The 17692-nt window shown below is 39.2% G+C and overlaps 1 protein-coding gene across 1 annotated transcript in view; it reads left to right on the forward strand.

Annotated features, from left to right (window-relative positions):
- Positions 1-17692, forward strand: part of SNX24 (sorting nexin 24) — a 156313-nt gene that overhangs the window by 75161 nt on the left and 63460 nt on the right. The window contains exon 2 of the mRNA XM_049649093.1: positions 11810-11893. Within this exon, the coding sequence (XP_049505050.1) occupies positions 11810-11893 (84 nt within the window). The remainder of the gene's footprint in view (positions 1-11809; positions 11894-17692) is intronic.

The following is a 17692-nucleotide window of genomic DNA, read 5'->3' on the forward strand; positions in this document are numbered from 1 at the left end:
ATATATTCTCTAGAATAATATATTCTATTTCTTGATGTCTGAATCTTAGAAAATCTCTAGTGTCCCTCCACTTTGAAATAGGAACTGAGTTCACCCACCCCTGTCGTACCTCCCCTCCATACTCAGTTTCTACTATGTGTGTGATTTTAATCTCATTATTAAAAAATTAGTATCATGACTTATATTTATTAAACATAATAAACGTAACTTGAACCATTTTCTTCATCTACCAATTTTTAGCAGTAGCCTTTGATTACCAATGATATAAGATGAAAATAATTTTGACCCTATTTGGTTTCCTTCCCCATTCGCCTCTTATTTTCTGCTGGTTATGCCATTACTTTTTATACTGACAAAAAGTATTTATAGTCCGTTCTGTAAAAAGAATTGTGTTGTATAGATTGATTCTAAAAAAGTGAGCACAAGAGTTGATGTTCCTGATATTATAATTATATATGTGTGTGTACATATATTTGTTTATATTTTCACTTTGTAATCAAGTGTTTCGAACTGTGGAGGATGAAATGTTGTCTTATAAATTATGAAATCTGTACTGCTCACTGGAGAGTGTTCTAAACATTATTTCAAATAGCCGCTCTTGTCTTTATCTCATGCGTATTACATTTATTTTGCTTTATATTTATTTTGCTTTATGTTTGGAACTTTACATTGTATACCATTTTATCTGGTTGGTTTTCTTGGAATTTTTAGGCAGCCTTTTGTTTTTTTTCTTGGCAGAGAAAGGCAAATACTTTACACCATCCTGAAACCTTCTTAACTATGACTGATATTCATCATACCTGTTTTCTTCTTGAAGGCATGTTTCTTGGAGCCCTCTGGCTTCTTATTCTAATTTAAATATTTTGGGGGATACAGAGCTGCCATTTTAGGATTTTTCCACCATTAAAAAAATGTTTTCAATGTTTATTTATTTTTGAGAAAGAGAGAGAGAGAAAGTGGGGGAGGGGCAGAGAGAGAAGAGGACAGAGGATCTGAAGTGGGCTCTGTGCTGACCGCAGAAAGCCCAGTGTAGGACTTGAACTCATGAACTGTGAGATGATGACCTGAGCCGAAGTTGGACACTTAATTGACTGAGCCACCCAGGTGCCCCTCCACCATTTTATTCTAGGTTAGGGCCACAAGTTTTTTGGCTTTTCTTGAAAAAAACTCCATTTTTTTAAGTTTATTTATTTTTAGTAAAAAAATTTTTAATGTTACTTTTGAGAGAGAGAGACACACACAGAGTGCAAGTGGGGGACGGGTAGAGAGAGAGGGAGACACTGAATCCGAAGCAGGCTCCAGGCTCTGAACTGTCAGCATAAAGCCCGACACGGGGCTTGAACTCACAGACCACGAAATCAGGACCTGAACCAGAGTCGGATGCTCAACCGACTGAGCCACTCAGGTGCCCCAGGTTTATTCATTTATTTTGAGAGAGAGAGAGAGCAAGAGGGGCAGAGAGAGAGAATTCTAAGCAGGCCCCACACTGTCAGTGCATTGCCCGATATAGGGCTTGAACTCGTGAGCCATGAGATCATGACCTGAACTCAAACCAAGAGTCGGACACTTAACTGACTAAGCCACCCAGGTGGCCTGAAAAAAATTCCATTTTTAAGAAATAACGTCAAAGAAAATCCCATCAGAATCTACATAATCCATAAAGTGCTCCTGTGTGTCTGAAAAGAGAACTTTACTTTCTTCTTGGTGGAGAATTTGCCTGGATGTGGAATTCTGTGGTAAAGATCATTCGCCATCAAACTTTGAAGGTATATGCCGCTAAACATTTGCACTGGGTTTTCTGTGGATTTCTGGAGGCTCTTTTTTTTCTCTGTGTACCAAGTACTTCAACCCCAAATGCTTTCTTTGTAGAAAGAAGCAACAAAGTAACTTGTGAGAAAGCAGTCTCCATGTGGCCATGAAGCCGCCATGATGCTTCCTGCTGGAGAAGTCCTCAGCCTCCTCTGGATAGTGGCCACTTTATAATGTTGCCTTTCTCTACATTCATTTACTATGTCCATGGATCATAGGCTCTGATGATGACAAAAACAATGGCTGGCCTTTTATATTACTTTTGACATATTTTTTGATATATACTTTGATGTGTATTTGTTATTTTATTATATATTATCTATTTTATATATCAAATATAAATTATATTTTAAAAATTTTAAATATGTTACATATATTTAAAACTATATTAACTATACATGCATAAAAATAATTATATATATTAAATATATAAAAATATATTACTTTCATATATTTTTGAGTTCTTAGTTTTGATTCATCTATCCCTTGACAATTCTACAGCTTTTTTTTTTTTAATATTTTTTTATTTTTGAGAGAGAGAGAGAGAGAGACAGAGCACGAGTAGGGGAGGGGCAGAGAGAGAGGGAGACACAGAATCCAAAGCAGGCTCCAGGCTCCGAGCTGTCAGCACAGAGCACGACGCGGGGCTCGAACCCACAAACCATGAGATCATGACCTGAGCCAAAGTCAGATGCTTAACCGACTGAGCCACCCAGGCGCCCTGACAATTCTACATCTTCATTAATTTTTTCAAAAAGTATGGGTGGGCCGTTTGTTTTCTGAGTTTGCTCACAGCTAAGATGGCCTTTTTGTGCCTTTTCATGTGAATAATAATGCGTCTGACTTCGGCTCAGGTCAAGATCTTGGGTCTCTGGGTTCAAGCTTTGTGTGGGCTCTGTGCTGACAGCTCACAGCCTGGAGCCTGCTTTGGATTCTGTGTCTCCCTCTCTCTCTGACCTTTCCCAGCTCATGCTCTGTCTCTCTCTCTCTCTCTCTCAAAAAAAAAAATAAATAAAATAAAACGTTAAAAAATAATAATCCAGAGTAGGTAACTGTCTTATTTTTCCCTGGGATATGGTCATTTCTTTTGATCTTCCCAACTTAGGAAACTTAGACTTCCTTTGATTTGATATTTGCTTTTGCTGTAATTTTGCTTGTGTTTTTATTTTTTCTCCTTTCTTTGGAGATTTTTCTTATTTTGGGGGGGGGTCTTTTTGGTATCATGAGTTTTCTTTGCAAAGAAGCATCATGTTTAAAAAATTTTTTTTAATGTCTGCTTATTTATTTCTGAGACAGAGACAGAGCATGAGTGGGGGAGGGGCAGAGAGAGAGGGGGAGACAGAATCTGAAGCAGGCTCCAGGCTCTGAGCTGTCAGCACAGAGCCCGATGAGGGGCTTGAATGCACAGACCGTGAGATCATGACCTGAGCCGAAGTTGGTTGCTCAACCTACCGAGCCACCCAGGGACCCCAAGAAGCATTGTATTTAAAAACTACACACACACATTTACTTATGCCCAACTCTTACAGCACTGTTTGATAGTGGCAATTATTTAGAGAATTCTTCTTATTCCTTAAGCAGTAGTTTATCTGAAACTGCATCTTTTTCTCAAAATACTTTAAAAATGTATGAAATTTACATATTTTCAAAGGCATGAGAACAGTTATTAGCAGTTTTCTGCAGCCACATATAGTACAATTAAATTAATAATGTCTGTCACTTCATTACTGTGGCATCTTAGAGGAAATATGATTGAAGGTTCAGAATAAGAACAAATTAAATTTTTATACAAGCATTATTGAATTGTATACTTAGTCATTGAATATCATAGTCATTTATAATTAGAGGGTTTAGTACCATCTTCCACTCATAAAAAACTGTCGGGTGGATTCATACCTGCTATAAGCCAGGCCCCCAACAGGCACACAATTAATGGCTTTTTTAGAGATGTAATTTTTTAAAGTTAATAACAACCTTTTAAATTTTATCTTTCTTGGGGTGCCGGTTGTGTCCGACTTCATCTTAGGTCATGACTTTGCTGTGCATGAGTTCAAGCCCTGTGTTGGGCTCTGTGCTGACAGCTCAGAGCCTGGAGCCTGCTTCGGATTCTGTGGCTCCCTCTCTTTCTGCTCCTCCCCAACTCATACTCTGTCTCTGTCTCTCTCAAAAATAAACATTAAAAAAAGAAAGCTTAAATTTATTTTTTCTTTCTTGCTCATTCAAGTCAAGAAAGAGAATATTTCAGAGCATCTGGGTGGCACAGTTGGTTAAGGGTCAGACTATTGATTTTGGTTCAGGTCATAATCTCGTGGTGCATGAGATCAAGCCCCTCATCGGACTCTGCACTGACAGTGTGGAGCTTGTTTGGGATTCTCTCTCTCCCTCTCTGTTCCTGCCCTGTTCACACATACAATCTCTCTCTAAAAATAAATAATGAAACATTAAAAAAAATATTTCAAACCCAGAGTTGACTTCAACCCTGAGTTAATATTTGGGCCATGTTTTTCTAACTGAGCAATTATTAAAACATATATAAGAAAAGTCATATTTGAAGCAGGTACTTGCCATTTGTGTGTATCTCATGTTCTCAGCATAACAATTTTTATTATTATTTTTTACATTTATATATTTTTGAGAGACAGAGCACAAGTGGGGGAGGGCAGAGAGAGGAGGAGACACAGAATCCGAAGCACACTCCATGTTCTGAGCTGTCAGCACAGAACCCGACGTGGGGCTTGAACTCACAAACTGTAAGATCATGACCTGAGCTCAAGTTTGACGCTTAACTGACTGAGCCACCCAGGAGCCCCTCAGCATAACAGTTTTGTAACCCAGACAACGTGGAACGCTGGACTGTAAGCTTTATTTGTGTATACAGTCCCCATCTGTATTTGGAAGGTTTTAAGTTATTTATTAGATACTTTTAGCATGTTAAAGGAAAAGCTTTATTTTTGCTTTCATTGAAAGTGAATAACTTTGTAGAGTACAAATTTCTGAAGGCAAGAGACTGTTCAACCTGGAATATAGGTTAAGTCTTTCTTTAGCTTAAGTTTATTTTATTTCTTAAAATAAGTTCCTGGAAAATCGGGTGTACACCCAAATTTTGAAATATTTTATCCTTGACTTTAGTTTAATTTCAGAGATACTATCACAAAGGAAGAAAATTGCCTCTAACATGTAATCATACCATACTTAGGAATGGAAATAGTGTCTTTAAAGTTGTATTTACGTATTCCATATTCTCTATATATGTACATATAATATATATATGTATTATATGTATTCCATATATTCCATATCTTTTTAGCAGATTTGTAACTTAGTAAATATAAGTGGGGGTAAATTTGGCAAAATTTTTGGTAATTTATCTTGTGTTCGTCTCTGTGTGTAAGTCTGTTTACCGAAATAAGGAATATATTAATACATATAAAATATATGTACATATGTTATAAAATGTATACGTATATTCCATATGTACATATATGTGTACATATATAATATACACATATACATATAATGTGGATTATATAATGTTATATAACACATATATTTTATAATATAGATACACATATAATGGATACATTGTATATTATGTATTGTGTTATATATAATATGTATAATATATATGTACATGTATAGGTACATATATAATATATACATTATTTTATATATGTATACATATATGTACAAATATACCTAAACATATACTGCTGGCCCTTGAGCAACATGGGTCTGAACTGTGTTTCACTTATATCTGGATTTTTTTTTAATAAATATAGTATAGTACTTTAAACATATTTGTTCTTCTTTATGATTTTCTTAACAACATATTCTTTTCTCTAGCTTACTTTATTATAAGAATACAGTGTATAATGTACACATAACATACAAAATATATGTTAATCAACTGTGTTATCAGGAAGGCTTCCAGTCAACAGTAGGCCATTCGTAGTTAAGTTTTGGGGGAATCAGAAGTTATATAAGGTTTTTCACTGCGTAGGGGGGAGAGGGCTGGTTCCCCTAGCCCCTGCGCTATTCAAGGGTCAACTGCATAAACATGCATAGAGACACACATATATAAACATAGACATATATAAACACAATAAATATGGGACAGAATAGTACAGTAACTTGTACTATAACTTAGTACCTTATACTTTTAGGTAACTTAGTATTTACCTCAGGGTCCTAATTAAAGTATGGTAACAGTTGTACGTAGGAGTACTATGTAGCCATTAGAGAATTAGGTATTTCAAAATGTGCTAAGATGTTCAACATGTATTAAATAAATAAGGTAAAAAATAAAAATAGTGGAAGTAGTACAACTGTGTGATGGGGCTCCAGTGTGTAAGAGAATAAAACAACTTCTATATACATGGGTACCTACAGAGCTTATATGTATGCGGACAACTTCTGAAAGGATATTTGCGATCCCTCTTGAATTGGCAAGGACTTATAAAGTCTCTTCTGTAAGAAACTTCTACTTTTAAGTTTACAGTCTGAACTTTTTGAAAGTTTTCCCCCATCAGTACATTTTTTTTTTGTTTTTTTGTTTTTTTTAGAAAAAAACGCTAACATTTGGAACCACAGTATAAAGAGATCGAGGGGGTAGTGTGAGCACAGAGCCTGGTAGGAGGAGGTAATATAAAAAAAGCACCTTGTACTCTGCAGAGTTGTATGCTTTTTATATAGATCATTGGTCTGATTCCATTGACAGGGGCACGGCCTCCAAACAGTTGAGGGTAAAGACCTCAGGACACCACCATTCCTGTCCCTGCCAGGTGTCTTCACATAGCACATATTTCTATGATGTTTAAAAACATGAGTATATGTGCATTGAATCACTCTTATTTGGTTATTTATAGAAATACTTGAGAAATTTGGTATCAAACTGACCTTTCTTTTCTACTTAATGTCTCTTTTTTTTTTTTCCTCTGGCTGCTTTTCAGATTTTCTGTTTCTTACTGGGTTTAAAGAATTTGGTTATGATTTGCCTTAGATTTTTTATTTTTCACATGTTTCTTGTAGTTGGATCCATTGATCTTGTTGGGTCTTTGGGGCTATAGTTTCCATCCAATTTGGAAAATTTTGGGTCATGATTTCTTTAAATTCATTTGTCTTTTCCATCAGCCCTGTCTCCTCTCTCTCCTCTCCTGTGGGGACTCCTAGTATACATACATTCTGCTGTTTCAGGATGTTCCATGGTTTCCTGAAGCTTTGTTTGTTTTTTAGTTTTTTTCCCCTTCTCTTTTTCATTTGGCATAGTTGCTGTTGGTGGATCTTTAAGATCACTTACCTTTTCTTTTGCTATATCTAATCTGCTGTAAATCCCATCCATTGTATTTTTGTGATAATCACAGACATTGTTGATTTCATCAGTGGGACCCAGACTTGCTGTGTGTGTTTTTATTATCTTCCATGGATATGGTCAACCTTTCCTTTGGATACTTAAGTGTAAGAAATTACCTTATAATAATGATTTTAATCCGTTTGTCTACTAATTTTATCACCTTTGTCATTTCTACATCAATTTCTCTTGATTGGTTTTTCTTATTATGATTGTATCTTCCTGCTTCTTTTTGATTGGATGCCAGGCACTGTAAATTCTATCTTGTTGGGTACTAGTATTTTTATATTCCTAAAAATATTCTTGAGCTTTGTCTTGGCATGTGGTTAAGTTACTTGGAAACAGTTCGTACTCTCTAGGCATTGCCTTTAATGTTGTTTTTTGGGCTTTGTGTTTGTTTGTTTTATTTGTTTGTTTATTTATGCTGCACTAAAAGAGCCTTTAGTCTACAGTTAATTTTGTCCCACTGCTGAGGCAAGACCTTTTTGAGAACTCTAACTAGTGCCTCATGAATTATGAGGTTTTCTACCCTGACGTTTGGGAACAGGCTGTATGCCCAGTTGTCTGTCAGCTCTGAGCACTGTGTCTTCCCGTCCTTTGGTAAACGTGTCCAGTCCCTTGTATTGGGGGGGATTCAGCTGAATGTTGGAGGGAGAGACCACTGGCAGGTCACTGGAGTCCTCTCTGTGCACCTCACTCTTGTCCAGCATCCTGTCCTCAGAACTTGCTTCCCCTCACACCCACCAACTGCACCCTAACTCAGGGGACCTCAGGGCTCTGTTTGGGGTAACCATAGGGCTCCTTTTTGTTTCTTTTGTGTCTCACTTTTCTTCATTTCCTCGTGTCTAATGTCTTAAGAGCCATCTTTTCCACATATTTTGCCCAGTTTTGAGTTGTTCCACGTGGGAGGGTCAATCTACTCCCTGTTACGCCATCTTGAACAGAAGTGGAAATCACCCCGCCCTAGACTTTAACTTTAAAAAATTGCGGGAGAGGCGCCCGGGTGGCTCAGTCAGTTAAGCGTCTGACTTTGGCTCAGGTCATGATCTCATGGTTTGTGACTTCGAGCCCTGTGTCGGGCTCTGTGCTGACAGCTGAGAGCCTGGAGCTTGCTTTGGATTCTGGGTCTCTCTCTCTCTCTCTCTCTCTCCACCCCTCACTCGCTTCGGCTCTCTCAAAAATAAACATTAAAAACAATTTTTTTTAAATTTTTAAGCAGCAATTAAAAAAAAAAAGTCCTTGTCCACCTACTCCTAGTCTGAAATTCCAGAGGCAGCCACATTTACCTTTTTCCTGGTATTTCTCTCCAGATGTTGTAGCTCTCACCTTTCTCAGAGCACGCTGTCTGAAACAGCACCCTGTTCAGTTGTGTCTCATTACCCTGATGCCTTGTTCTTCACGTGCTTATTTCCTGACCTCACCATATTCATTCATGTGTTTATAGTCAGCCTTCCTCACCAGATAGACTGTGTGTGCCATGAAGCCTGAGCTCCTGTCCCTTTTGTTCACTGCTGAATCCTCAGAGCCTAGAGCAACCCCTGGGTACATTGTAGTCCCTCAAGCCCCTCAGTAAATATCTGCTAAAGACATGAGTGAATCAAACAAATCCTGTGCTTTTGCTTTCCCAGCCTCTGCCTGTGCTGTCCCAACCTTAGAGGCAGGTAACAGCCTTGAGGAGTTTGCCAGGAAAACAAAGCAGGGAAAAAGATTTTCCAGGCAGCAGGGACAACATGTATCAGAAACTCTTTTTTTTTTTTTTTTTTAATTTTTTTTTTTTCAACGTTTTTTATTTATTTTTGGGACAGAGAGAGACAGAGCATGAACGGGGGAGGGGCAGAGAGAGAGGGAGACACAGAATGAGAAACAGGCTCCAGGCTCTGAGCCATCAGCCCAGAGCCTGACGCGGGGCTCGAACTCACAGACCGCGAGATCGTGACCTGGCTGAAGTCGGACGCTTAACCGACTGCGCCACCCAGGCGCCCCTCAGAAACTCTTAAAAAAAAAAGGAGTGGGGTGGGGGGTGCTGCCATGGATTTCAAGAAAATAAGATTAAATAAATTTTTTTATGTTAATTTTTCAGAGATAGCGCATGCGCGCGCGCACACACACACACACACACACACACACACACCTGCAAGTGGGGGAGGGGCAGAGAGAGAGGGAGACACAGAATCCCACACAGGCTCCAGGCTCCCAGCTGTCAGCACAGTGCCCGACTCGGGACTCGAACTCACAAACCACAACACCATGACCTGAGCCCAAGTCGGATGCTCAACTGACTTAGCTACCCAGGCGCCCACAGAAAAATAAGATTTATGACATTGATGCCATTTCTTCACATCGTTCTGGAAATTCTGATTAACCAACTTCCTTTCCAAAATATTTTCCCAGAATTTAAAAGAAAACCCCCTAACAATATTAGGTATATTGTACGTTTTTTAAATGGCAACACGGTACAAATAGTGGCGTGAAAATGTACCACACACGGTGTCTGTGTGTGTGTGTGTGTGTGTGTGTGTGTGTGTGTGTGTGTGTGTGTTTGGGTCCACCCGCCCCACCACCCACCCACACCCTCGCACCCCCCTGAACTGACTGACTGAAAAGTAACTGTGGAACTTAGTAATGGAGCCGTCTGGTCGATAGAAGGGATGACATTCCATGAGGCAGCCACTGTGTGATGTGTCTTATCCCTGGCCTTCAAGAGGGGTGACCCTGAGGGCTGACCCAGTAGGTTGAGCCTTTCTGAGTCTTCAACACTCTCCTGCTGTGTATCCAGCAGCAAACATGCCAATTAAAGTGGTCTTTTTTGGTTTGGGTGTTCAAATTTTTGTTTCCATGCTGATTAGTTAACCTACAGTGCAATATTGGTTTCAGGAGTAAAATACAGTGATTCATCACTTCCATACAACACCCAGTGCTCATCACAAGTGCCCTCCTTAGTGCCCATCCCCCACCCACCTCCCTCCACCAACCCCTCAGTTCTTTATCTACCATGGTAGGTTTTGCGATGAAGCCTCATGTAACTGGACTCAGAATATAACTTCAATTGTCTCATGCAGTTCAGCAGATGGAAACTACTTTCATTGCCTCCACACTGTCCTGCTTTAACTCTGGGACCTGACACTAGAAAGGGATTCTGCATCCTATTAACCAAGCCCGGACATGGGAGCTGTGCTTCTTTTGTTTGTGTTTCTCAGGGTGTATTCCTCATCGGATTCCCGACAGCATCTTTGAAGGAAAAGAATTTTCTTTATTGAATTAGTGAACAATTTTTTTTCTAAAAAAATAATATACATATATATGAGACTTTGAAGCATATGGATATGTTTTGAGAAGAAAATAGTTTCTGTTTTCACTAATTGACCAAAGAAAAGTATATTTGGGGAGGTTTCCTGAAAAACCAAATGTTAGTATAAAATATTGATTAAATTCATAAATATTTACCATTTGCTTGATAAAAGCACGTTTCTTAAACGGAGTCAAAGAACAGACGACTTTGTTTCTGATTCGAAGAAGTACAAATATACAAATATTTTGTGTTTGGTGATTTAATTTTGTCTTTTCAAATAAGTAATACATATAAGGTAGAAATACAGAGCCAGAGGGGATCTGATTTCATAATCACGGCATTGTGACCTCATATTTCATGTGCTACCGTTAAGTAGTTTTCTTTAGGGTTAAAGTAAGCATGTTTTAACACTCTTTCGTGTCTTGTGACCTCAAGTTTAGCTTTTTCCAGAAGGGTGACTGAAAGAGGAAATAGGCTTACTAAGTAATTGAACAGTGTTCCTTCATCTTGGTGTTGACCACATCTCGCTCAGCAGAACAGGAGTTCAAGACAAACTCTTGAAAATAACAGATCACCTTCTCTTCCATTCTTGCCAAGCATCCTTCCCCCACCCCACCTTAACATTGTGTTTTCATGAGGATTTCACAATATCTCTCATCCCTTGTTCCCAGTCTTGACCCCAATGACCTAAGAATCAAGAAAATGTCATGTTAGTGCCTACTAATTAGCGCACCCAGAGAGCCTTTTCTTCTGGCCTTTCAACCTTCTGGAGGTAGGAACGCAAGCTGTCACTGGCATCATGCAGGGAAAATGAGCCTTTACTACGTTTTCCCTGTTTTGCAAACAGCGGAATAAGCCCAGCTGAGGCTAGAGATGAATATGCAGGTTAGGAAGAAATTAACCTAAAATGCACTGCTGTTTGCCTGATTGTCTTCTAGGTGACACAGCATGGCCGGGCGTCGAAATACCCACCCGTAATGGAATGCTCCAGCCTGCTGTGTCTGCCAGACTCTCGCTGTTGTCACACAATTTGTTTCAATACCATCATACTCATTGGTGAAATAATTTTAAGGGAGGAATGTGCTCTGATTTAAAAAGTTTAAGGAGCATCCGAATGCATTTAAGTTTCTGTTGTTTTTAGACACGTTACAGGGAGACCTCACTTGGTACTAACTAAAGCATTTGGCTGGAATGCTCATTAATCAGTGCTGTTGGACCAGGGTCTCTTGAGCCTTCTGGGTTTTGGGGGCTCAGCTACTGTAATTAAAGGGATGAAATATATCATGGTCACAAACTTACCACATCAGACAACTGAGGGGTTTGAACTGGTGGAATTAATCTTTTTTTAAATTTCTTTTCTTTAGGTGTTTAAGATAGAAGTACTAATGAATGGAAGAAAACATTTTGTTGAAAAAAGGTACAGCGAATTTCATGCCTTGCACAAAAAGGTAACTTTTTTTCCCTTTTTCCTTGTATGTTAGATGCTGTAAGGTTAAGACTGTTCTCTGTGTTTTCTGAGAGCATTAACAGTTCCTGGAACAATACAGTTTCTTTTATCATGACTGAGGTTTTCTTTTAAAATAAATTATTCAGTCCCTTAAAGGTGTGCTTTTTTGAGTAAGTGGGTTTTCTGTTAAGGTCTTTTACATAAATAGATGTGAGGGTGTAAGCTCTTTGGGTGTTATGGGTTCACAAAGAATAAGACTGAGGCCTTATTTCATCCATGAAATACACTTAATGTGCTTTACAAAAAGGAAAGAAAGAAGCAAATGATGACTTTACAGGGAGAAATTTATTAAAATCAACTTACAGGTATCTGGAAAAGTAATATGCATGTCACATGTATCCAGGAGCATTTGGGGAAAATGTAAAAGGAGAACATGCCCAATCCTTTTGAATTGTAAAGGCCACTTTGTAAGATTGGCATTCGAGTTCTTGGATTCATTTCATTAAAAGTCTGAGATAAAAGAAACAAGAATTCAAAAGGAATGGCTGAGTTTGGGGAGAAATGGTAAAGAATAGAAGAGTGAATACTTTTTATTTTCTGACAAAATTTAATGTTTTGCAGGCTAGAAATTATTTTTGGGGTGCTGACATTACCTTAATATATATGTGTGTGTATATATATATAGTGTGTGTGTCTATATATGTATATGTATATACATGTATATATATGTATATATGAGTATATAAACACATGCATGAATATGCACACACACGTAAATGTATGCCATAATTCATTTTCTTCACTTCTGTTACTTTATTAGCTAAGAAGTTAGATGGGAAGATACTAAGTGAATATGTTAAGAAAGAGAGTCTATTCTTTTAATTTTATTAAAGACCTCTTAAATGTTCTGGAAATTATCAGTACATAAATCATGTGACAGTGTGCTTACTCTATATTAAAAGTTCTTTAGTTATTTTTTTTAAGTGAATTTCCCCACTTTTCTTTTTTTTAAAGTCAAGAGAATGGAGTATTCAGTATAAACTTTAACAGGATATTATTGAAAAATCAGTGAAACTGTTTCCCTCTGTACACTTTTCTCTTAGGATGGCAGGGGATAACATAAAAGTCATTCCTCAATTAAAATTTTGTTAAATCCAGATTCACTTCCAAAAGAAAGAACGCAGGTGGGTACAGATTTAAACCAGACGTTGCTGTTAGCTTTTAGGAAAGCTCCAACCTAGGAGTCTGAGAGAGGAACAAACCTGGAGTCTGGGTCTCCGTGCCTTCGCGAGGGCTTCTGTTTTTGTTTGCTTGTTTTTCACGGAAGCAGATCCCAGGGAGATTTCTGCTGGGCACCTCCTGCAATAAATTCTGACGCTAAGATTAAAACCAGATCTCAGCCCCCTGCTCAGCCTCTGATGCCCAGGGTACGGACTAGGGCGCCTGTCACATGCAGGCTGCCTTCCTAACCTCCTAGCTCACCATGACCTCGACACAACCCAGCTGTCCCCAGCAGATATTCCAGGAGCAGCTCCACACCAGGCACAGCTGGGTGACTGCCAATTAGGCCCGCCCCGAGCGAGAGCCTGCCGTGCTTCTAACCAGTGCAGGGTCGTTCCCCCTGTGCTCTTCTCGAACAGGATTTTATTTTCTCCCCAGCGATTATAGGCAGTTCTTAGATACTCAGAGTCAGAAAAAAATTCCTGGGTTTTCTGGGAATCTTGTCTCAATTTCTGCATTTCGGTTAAGAAGGTCAGCTATTCTTATAATCATATAATCAGGCCTACCAGAGTTGAGAGAGTAAAAATTCTCAAACGTCTCAATTTTGTGTGTTTAAAACATCCTGGCTGGTACATAGAGATAAAAATGGCTTTGTGAGGCAGAGTTTTAGTTACGGATTTACTTGCCCCATTGCGATCGTATTAGGTTTGGCTAAAAGATTACCATAGAAGCTAGTTAAGCACAAATCATGGTAGTATTGTGTGCAAAAAACAGGAATCTGTCTTCTTGAGTCTACAACTGTGTTAAGGATTGAAATCAGCCAAAAATTTACTCAGAATCCACAAGCTCTACTGATCGCTGCTGCATGTGGTACAACTTGACCTTTGTATTACATTTTGATACCCCAGTTTCCGTATTTGAATTCTGTGATGTGTTCCGAGTGCTATTTCTTTTTAAGATTTTATTTTTAAGCGATCTGTACACCCTGCACGGAGCTTGAACTCACAGCCCTGAGATTGTGAGTCACACGCCCCAGTGACTGAGCCAGCCCAGCGCACCTTGGGTGTTACATTTTTTTCGAAAATATTTCCCTTTTAAATTCAGTCAAGTCTATTATGTAGTTTTCTTGCAATCCTCAACTATTTCTGCGCTGTGTGCAATTTGCTGTGCTGCTAGTGTCCTGGTTTTTCCGAAATTTTACTTTTACTTCTCACTTGTTAAAAGTGTTTGGCCAGTGTCCCCAAGTTAATTCTAAAACGATAAATGTGCTATTAACAGGTGCTTTGCATCTTTAGAATAACAGGGGCATAGCTCTTCTCTGTGCCTCAGACAAAAATGCTTCCTGGCTTATTGTCAGGCTAATTTTGAGGTAGAAGGTGAGACTGTTACCCATTTCACAGTTCATCTGGTTGTCTAAAGAAAGTTCTTAATGATTATCACTTCTCCCAAACTTTAATAATTGTTTTTTTTTATAATTTTATTTTTTTTAATTTTTTAATGTTTATTTATTTTGAGAGAGAGAGAGAGAGAGCAGGGAAGGGGCAGAGAGAGAGAGGGAGACCCAGAATCTGAAGCAGGCTCCGTTACTGTCAGCACATAGCCCAGTGCAGGGCTCGAAGTTATGAACCATGGAGATCGTGACCTGAAGCATGGGCTGAAATCAAGAGTCAGACACTTAACCACCTGAGCTACCCAGGCGCCCCTATACAAAAACATTATCCCATTCGTTGACACTTTTCTCAGGATTTCTTTCTATTTTTGGGGAACATTCAAGAGGTGTTTTTTTGTTTTTTTCATTTTTTTCACACTATAAAGCTAAACCTTGCAGGAGGTTTGGGGACAGGGTAAATAACCCATTGTTACCCACACATATTTCTACTCTGCTACCATAATGGCTGTTTTCCTTCTTTTCTTGAAGTTTTGTTTTTGTTTTTTTTTTTTTTAAGATTTTATTTTTAAGCATTCTCCCTACCCAACGTGTGGCTCGAAATCACAACCCTAAGATCAAGTCGATTACTCCACTGACTGAGCCAGCCACGTGCCCCTCTCTTCTTGAATTTTTTAGTAAAGCAAATGCTGCTGGACTAACCATGTTCCTGCATGGTGGTAATTACGGTCGAAGTTAAGTGTGTAGGCTCTGGAAGCAGAATTTTCCTGAGTCTGCCTTTACCTCTTCCTGGCTGTCAAGTTCATGGAGCAAGTTACAAGGTCTTTCTGTATCTCATGTTCCCCATTTGGAGAATGGGAATAATTACAGTACTAACGTCATAGGATTATTTTACAAACTAAATGACATTGTGTGTGCATCATATGGTAAACTTCCAATTATTGATGGCTTTCATTAGATATAATATTTTCCATATTCAGGGTGGTTTCCTTATGCTAGATTGCAAAAAGAAGCTTCCTCTGTCAAAGGATTTGCATATATCCTACCACATTTCTTTTCAGAATGGTTATAGCAGATTTAAAATGCAGCCAGCACATTGGAAAGTACCACAAAATCTCATTGTGTTTGAATATTACCCCCCAAAATTATATTTATTTACTTTAGCAAACAATGTATGTTGCCTTGTTGCTGTTGTCATTGGTGTGTCTTAAGTTTGTTTAGAAGTTGTATTCCCTGGGTGCCTGGGTGGCTCAATGGGGTTAAACATCCTACTTCAGTTCAGATCACGATCTCACCATTCTTAGGTTTGAGCCCCGCATCGGGCTCTGTGCTGACAGCTCAGAGCCTGGAACCTGCTTCAGATTCTGTGCCTCCCTCTCTTTGCCCCTCTCCTGCTTGTGCTCTGTCTGTCTCTCTCTCAAAAAAAAAAGAAACATAAAAATAAAAAAAGAAGTTGTATTCCCTTTTTTTGGACTGGTCTATCTACTAGAGTCTGATTTATTTTTACCCGTTAGTTTGTGTGGCCTGCTAATAAAATTTTAGCCATTTGCTGAAAGTACTTTTCACACAGGACCTTTTGGGTCTGATATTTATTTTAATTTACAAAAGCTTTAAATGTGTATGTTATCTGTTATGTCAATTTTCACTCTCTCAGATTCTGAATAGTAGTCATTTCTTCCAGAGTGGTGATGAGTATCTGCTTCCATTTTCTCTTAGCTTTTCTAGATTGGTATTTTTCATAGTGTGTACCTTGGACCATCTGTAACAGAACAGTATTGAATGACATGAAGATTCTGTGTACTACCGGGACGTGCTGAGTTAGAATCTCCGTGATGGAGCCCCGTAATGCGTCCTTTATTTTTATTTATTTGTTTATTAAAAATGTTTGTTTATTTTGACAGAGCATGAGTCAGGGAGGGGCAGATAGAGAGGCAGAGAAAGAATCCCAAGCAGACTCCCTGCTGTCAGTGCAGAGCCCCATGTGGGGCTCACGAACCGTGAGATCATGGCTCTAGCCAAAATCAAGAGTCAGGTGCTCAACTGACTGAGCCACCCAGGCACCCCAGTTATCTGCCCTTTAAATCAGGATCCCCGGTGATCTCAGTGCCTCTTGAAGTTTGACAGTTCCTATTGTGTGGTTATATTTTTAGAGGCATCTCTTAGACAACCCTCCTCACCCACCCTCTGTCTATCAGGTGCACCGAAGCCACAAGGTTTGAAACCTCAGGGGTCTTACCTGTGTTTCTCTTACCTCCTGTGTTCAGAGCGTCACCAAGTCCCGTTGATTCATTCTTCCAAATTTCTATAATGTGCACCATTTAATTTTCCTCTTCTCTTTTTCCCTCCCAAGCCAGAGTCTTACTAATTGTCTCTAAGTATTGCTTTAGCAATTTCTGATCCTTGTCTTCTGATTCTTTCTCTGCTACAGATCAGTTTCCGTAAAGCACCATTTTCATCATTCTGTGGCGCAAATGCATTGAAATGGGTCGGTGTTGTCAACCATATCATGGACATTGACCCTCACGACCACTTATCTTAAACTCTCTATTAGTTTCCAATTACTGGTAGGATTAGTCATCACAAAGGTAGTGGCTTAAAGCAACACGCATTTATTATGCGTCGGCAGGGCCCAGTTCCCCCTGGGAGGCTCTGGGAGAGAATCGTTTCCCTGCCTTTTCTCACTTACAGAAGCTGCTCAGAGTCTGTGGCTTGTGGCCTCTCCCATCTCCAAAGCCAGCAGTATGGTCACTGCAGGTTCTGTTTCTATCATCACCTCTGCTGTCTCTGCCTGTACCCTCTCTGATGATGACACTTCCGCCTCTCCTTTGAGATTCCATTGGCTGTACCTGCATACCCCCGGATAATGTCTCCAGCTCAAGATGCTTGACTTAAGCCCATTCTTTGGCCAGGTAAGGTGACACAGTCTTAAGTTCTAAGGGTCAGGACATGGACATCTTTTGCAGGAGGGAACCGTTAGTCTGTCAACCACAAACTCCTTTTCTAGTTGACCTTATTTTTCACTTTCTCATGAGAAAACAGCGGTGGCAGCCAATTAGTCTTCCCACTCACCCTCGTGTAAGAAGATCGCTGTCTGTCTTTGCCGTGCTGAATGGCCTTCCCTCTGTGTTCTGATCTGTTCAAACCAAACTGAAATACTTCACGTTCTCCTTCTTTCCTGGGAGTTTCTTTTAT

Source organism: Panthera uncia, assembly GCF_023721935.1.
Source record: "Panthera uncia isolate 11264 chromosome A1 unlocalized genomic scaffold, Puncia_PCG_1.0 HiC_scaffold_17, whole genome shotgun sequence".
Taxonomy (NCBI): domain Eukaryota; kingdom Metazoa; phylum Chordata; class Mammalia; order Carnivora; family Felidae; genus Panthera; species Panthera uncia.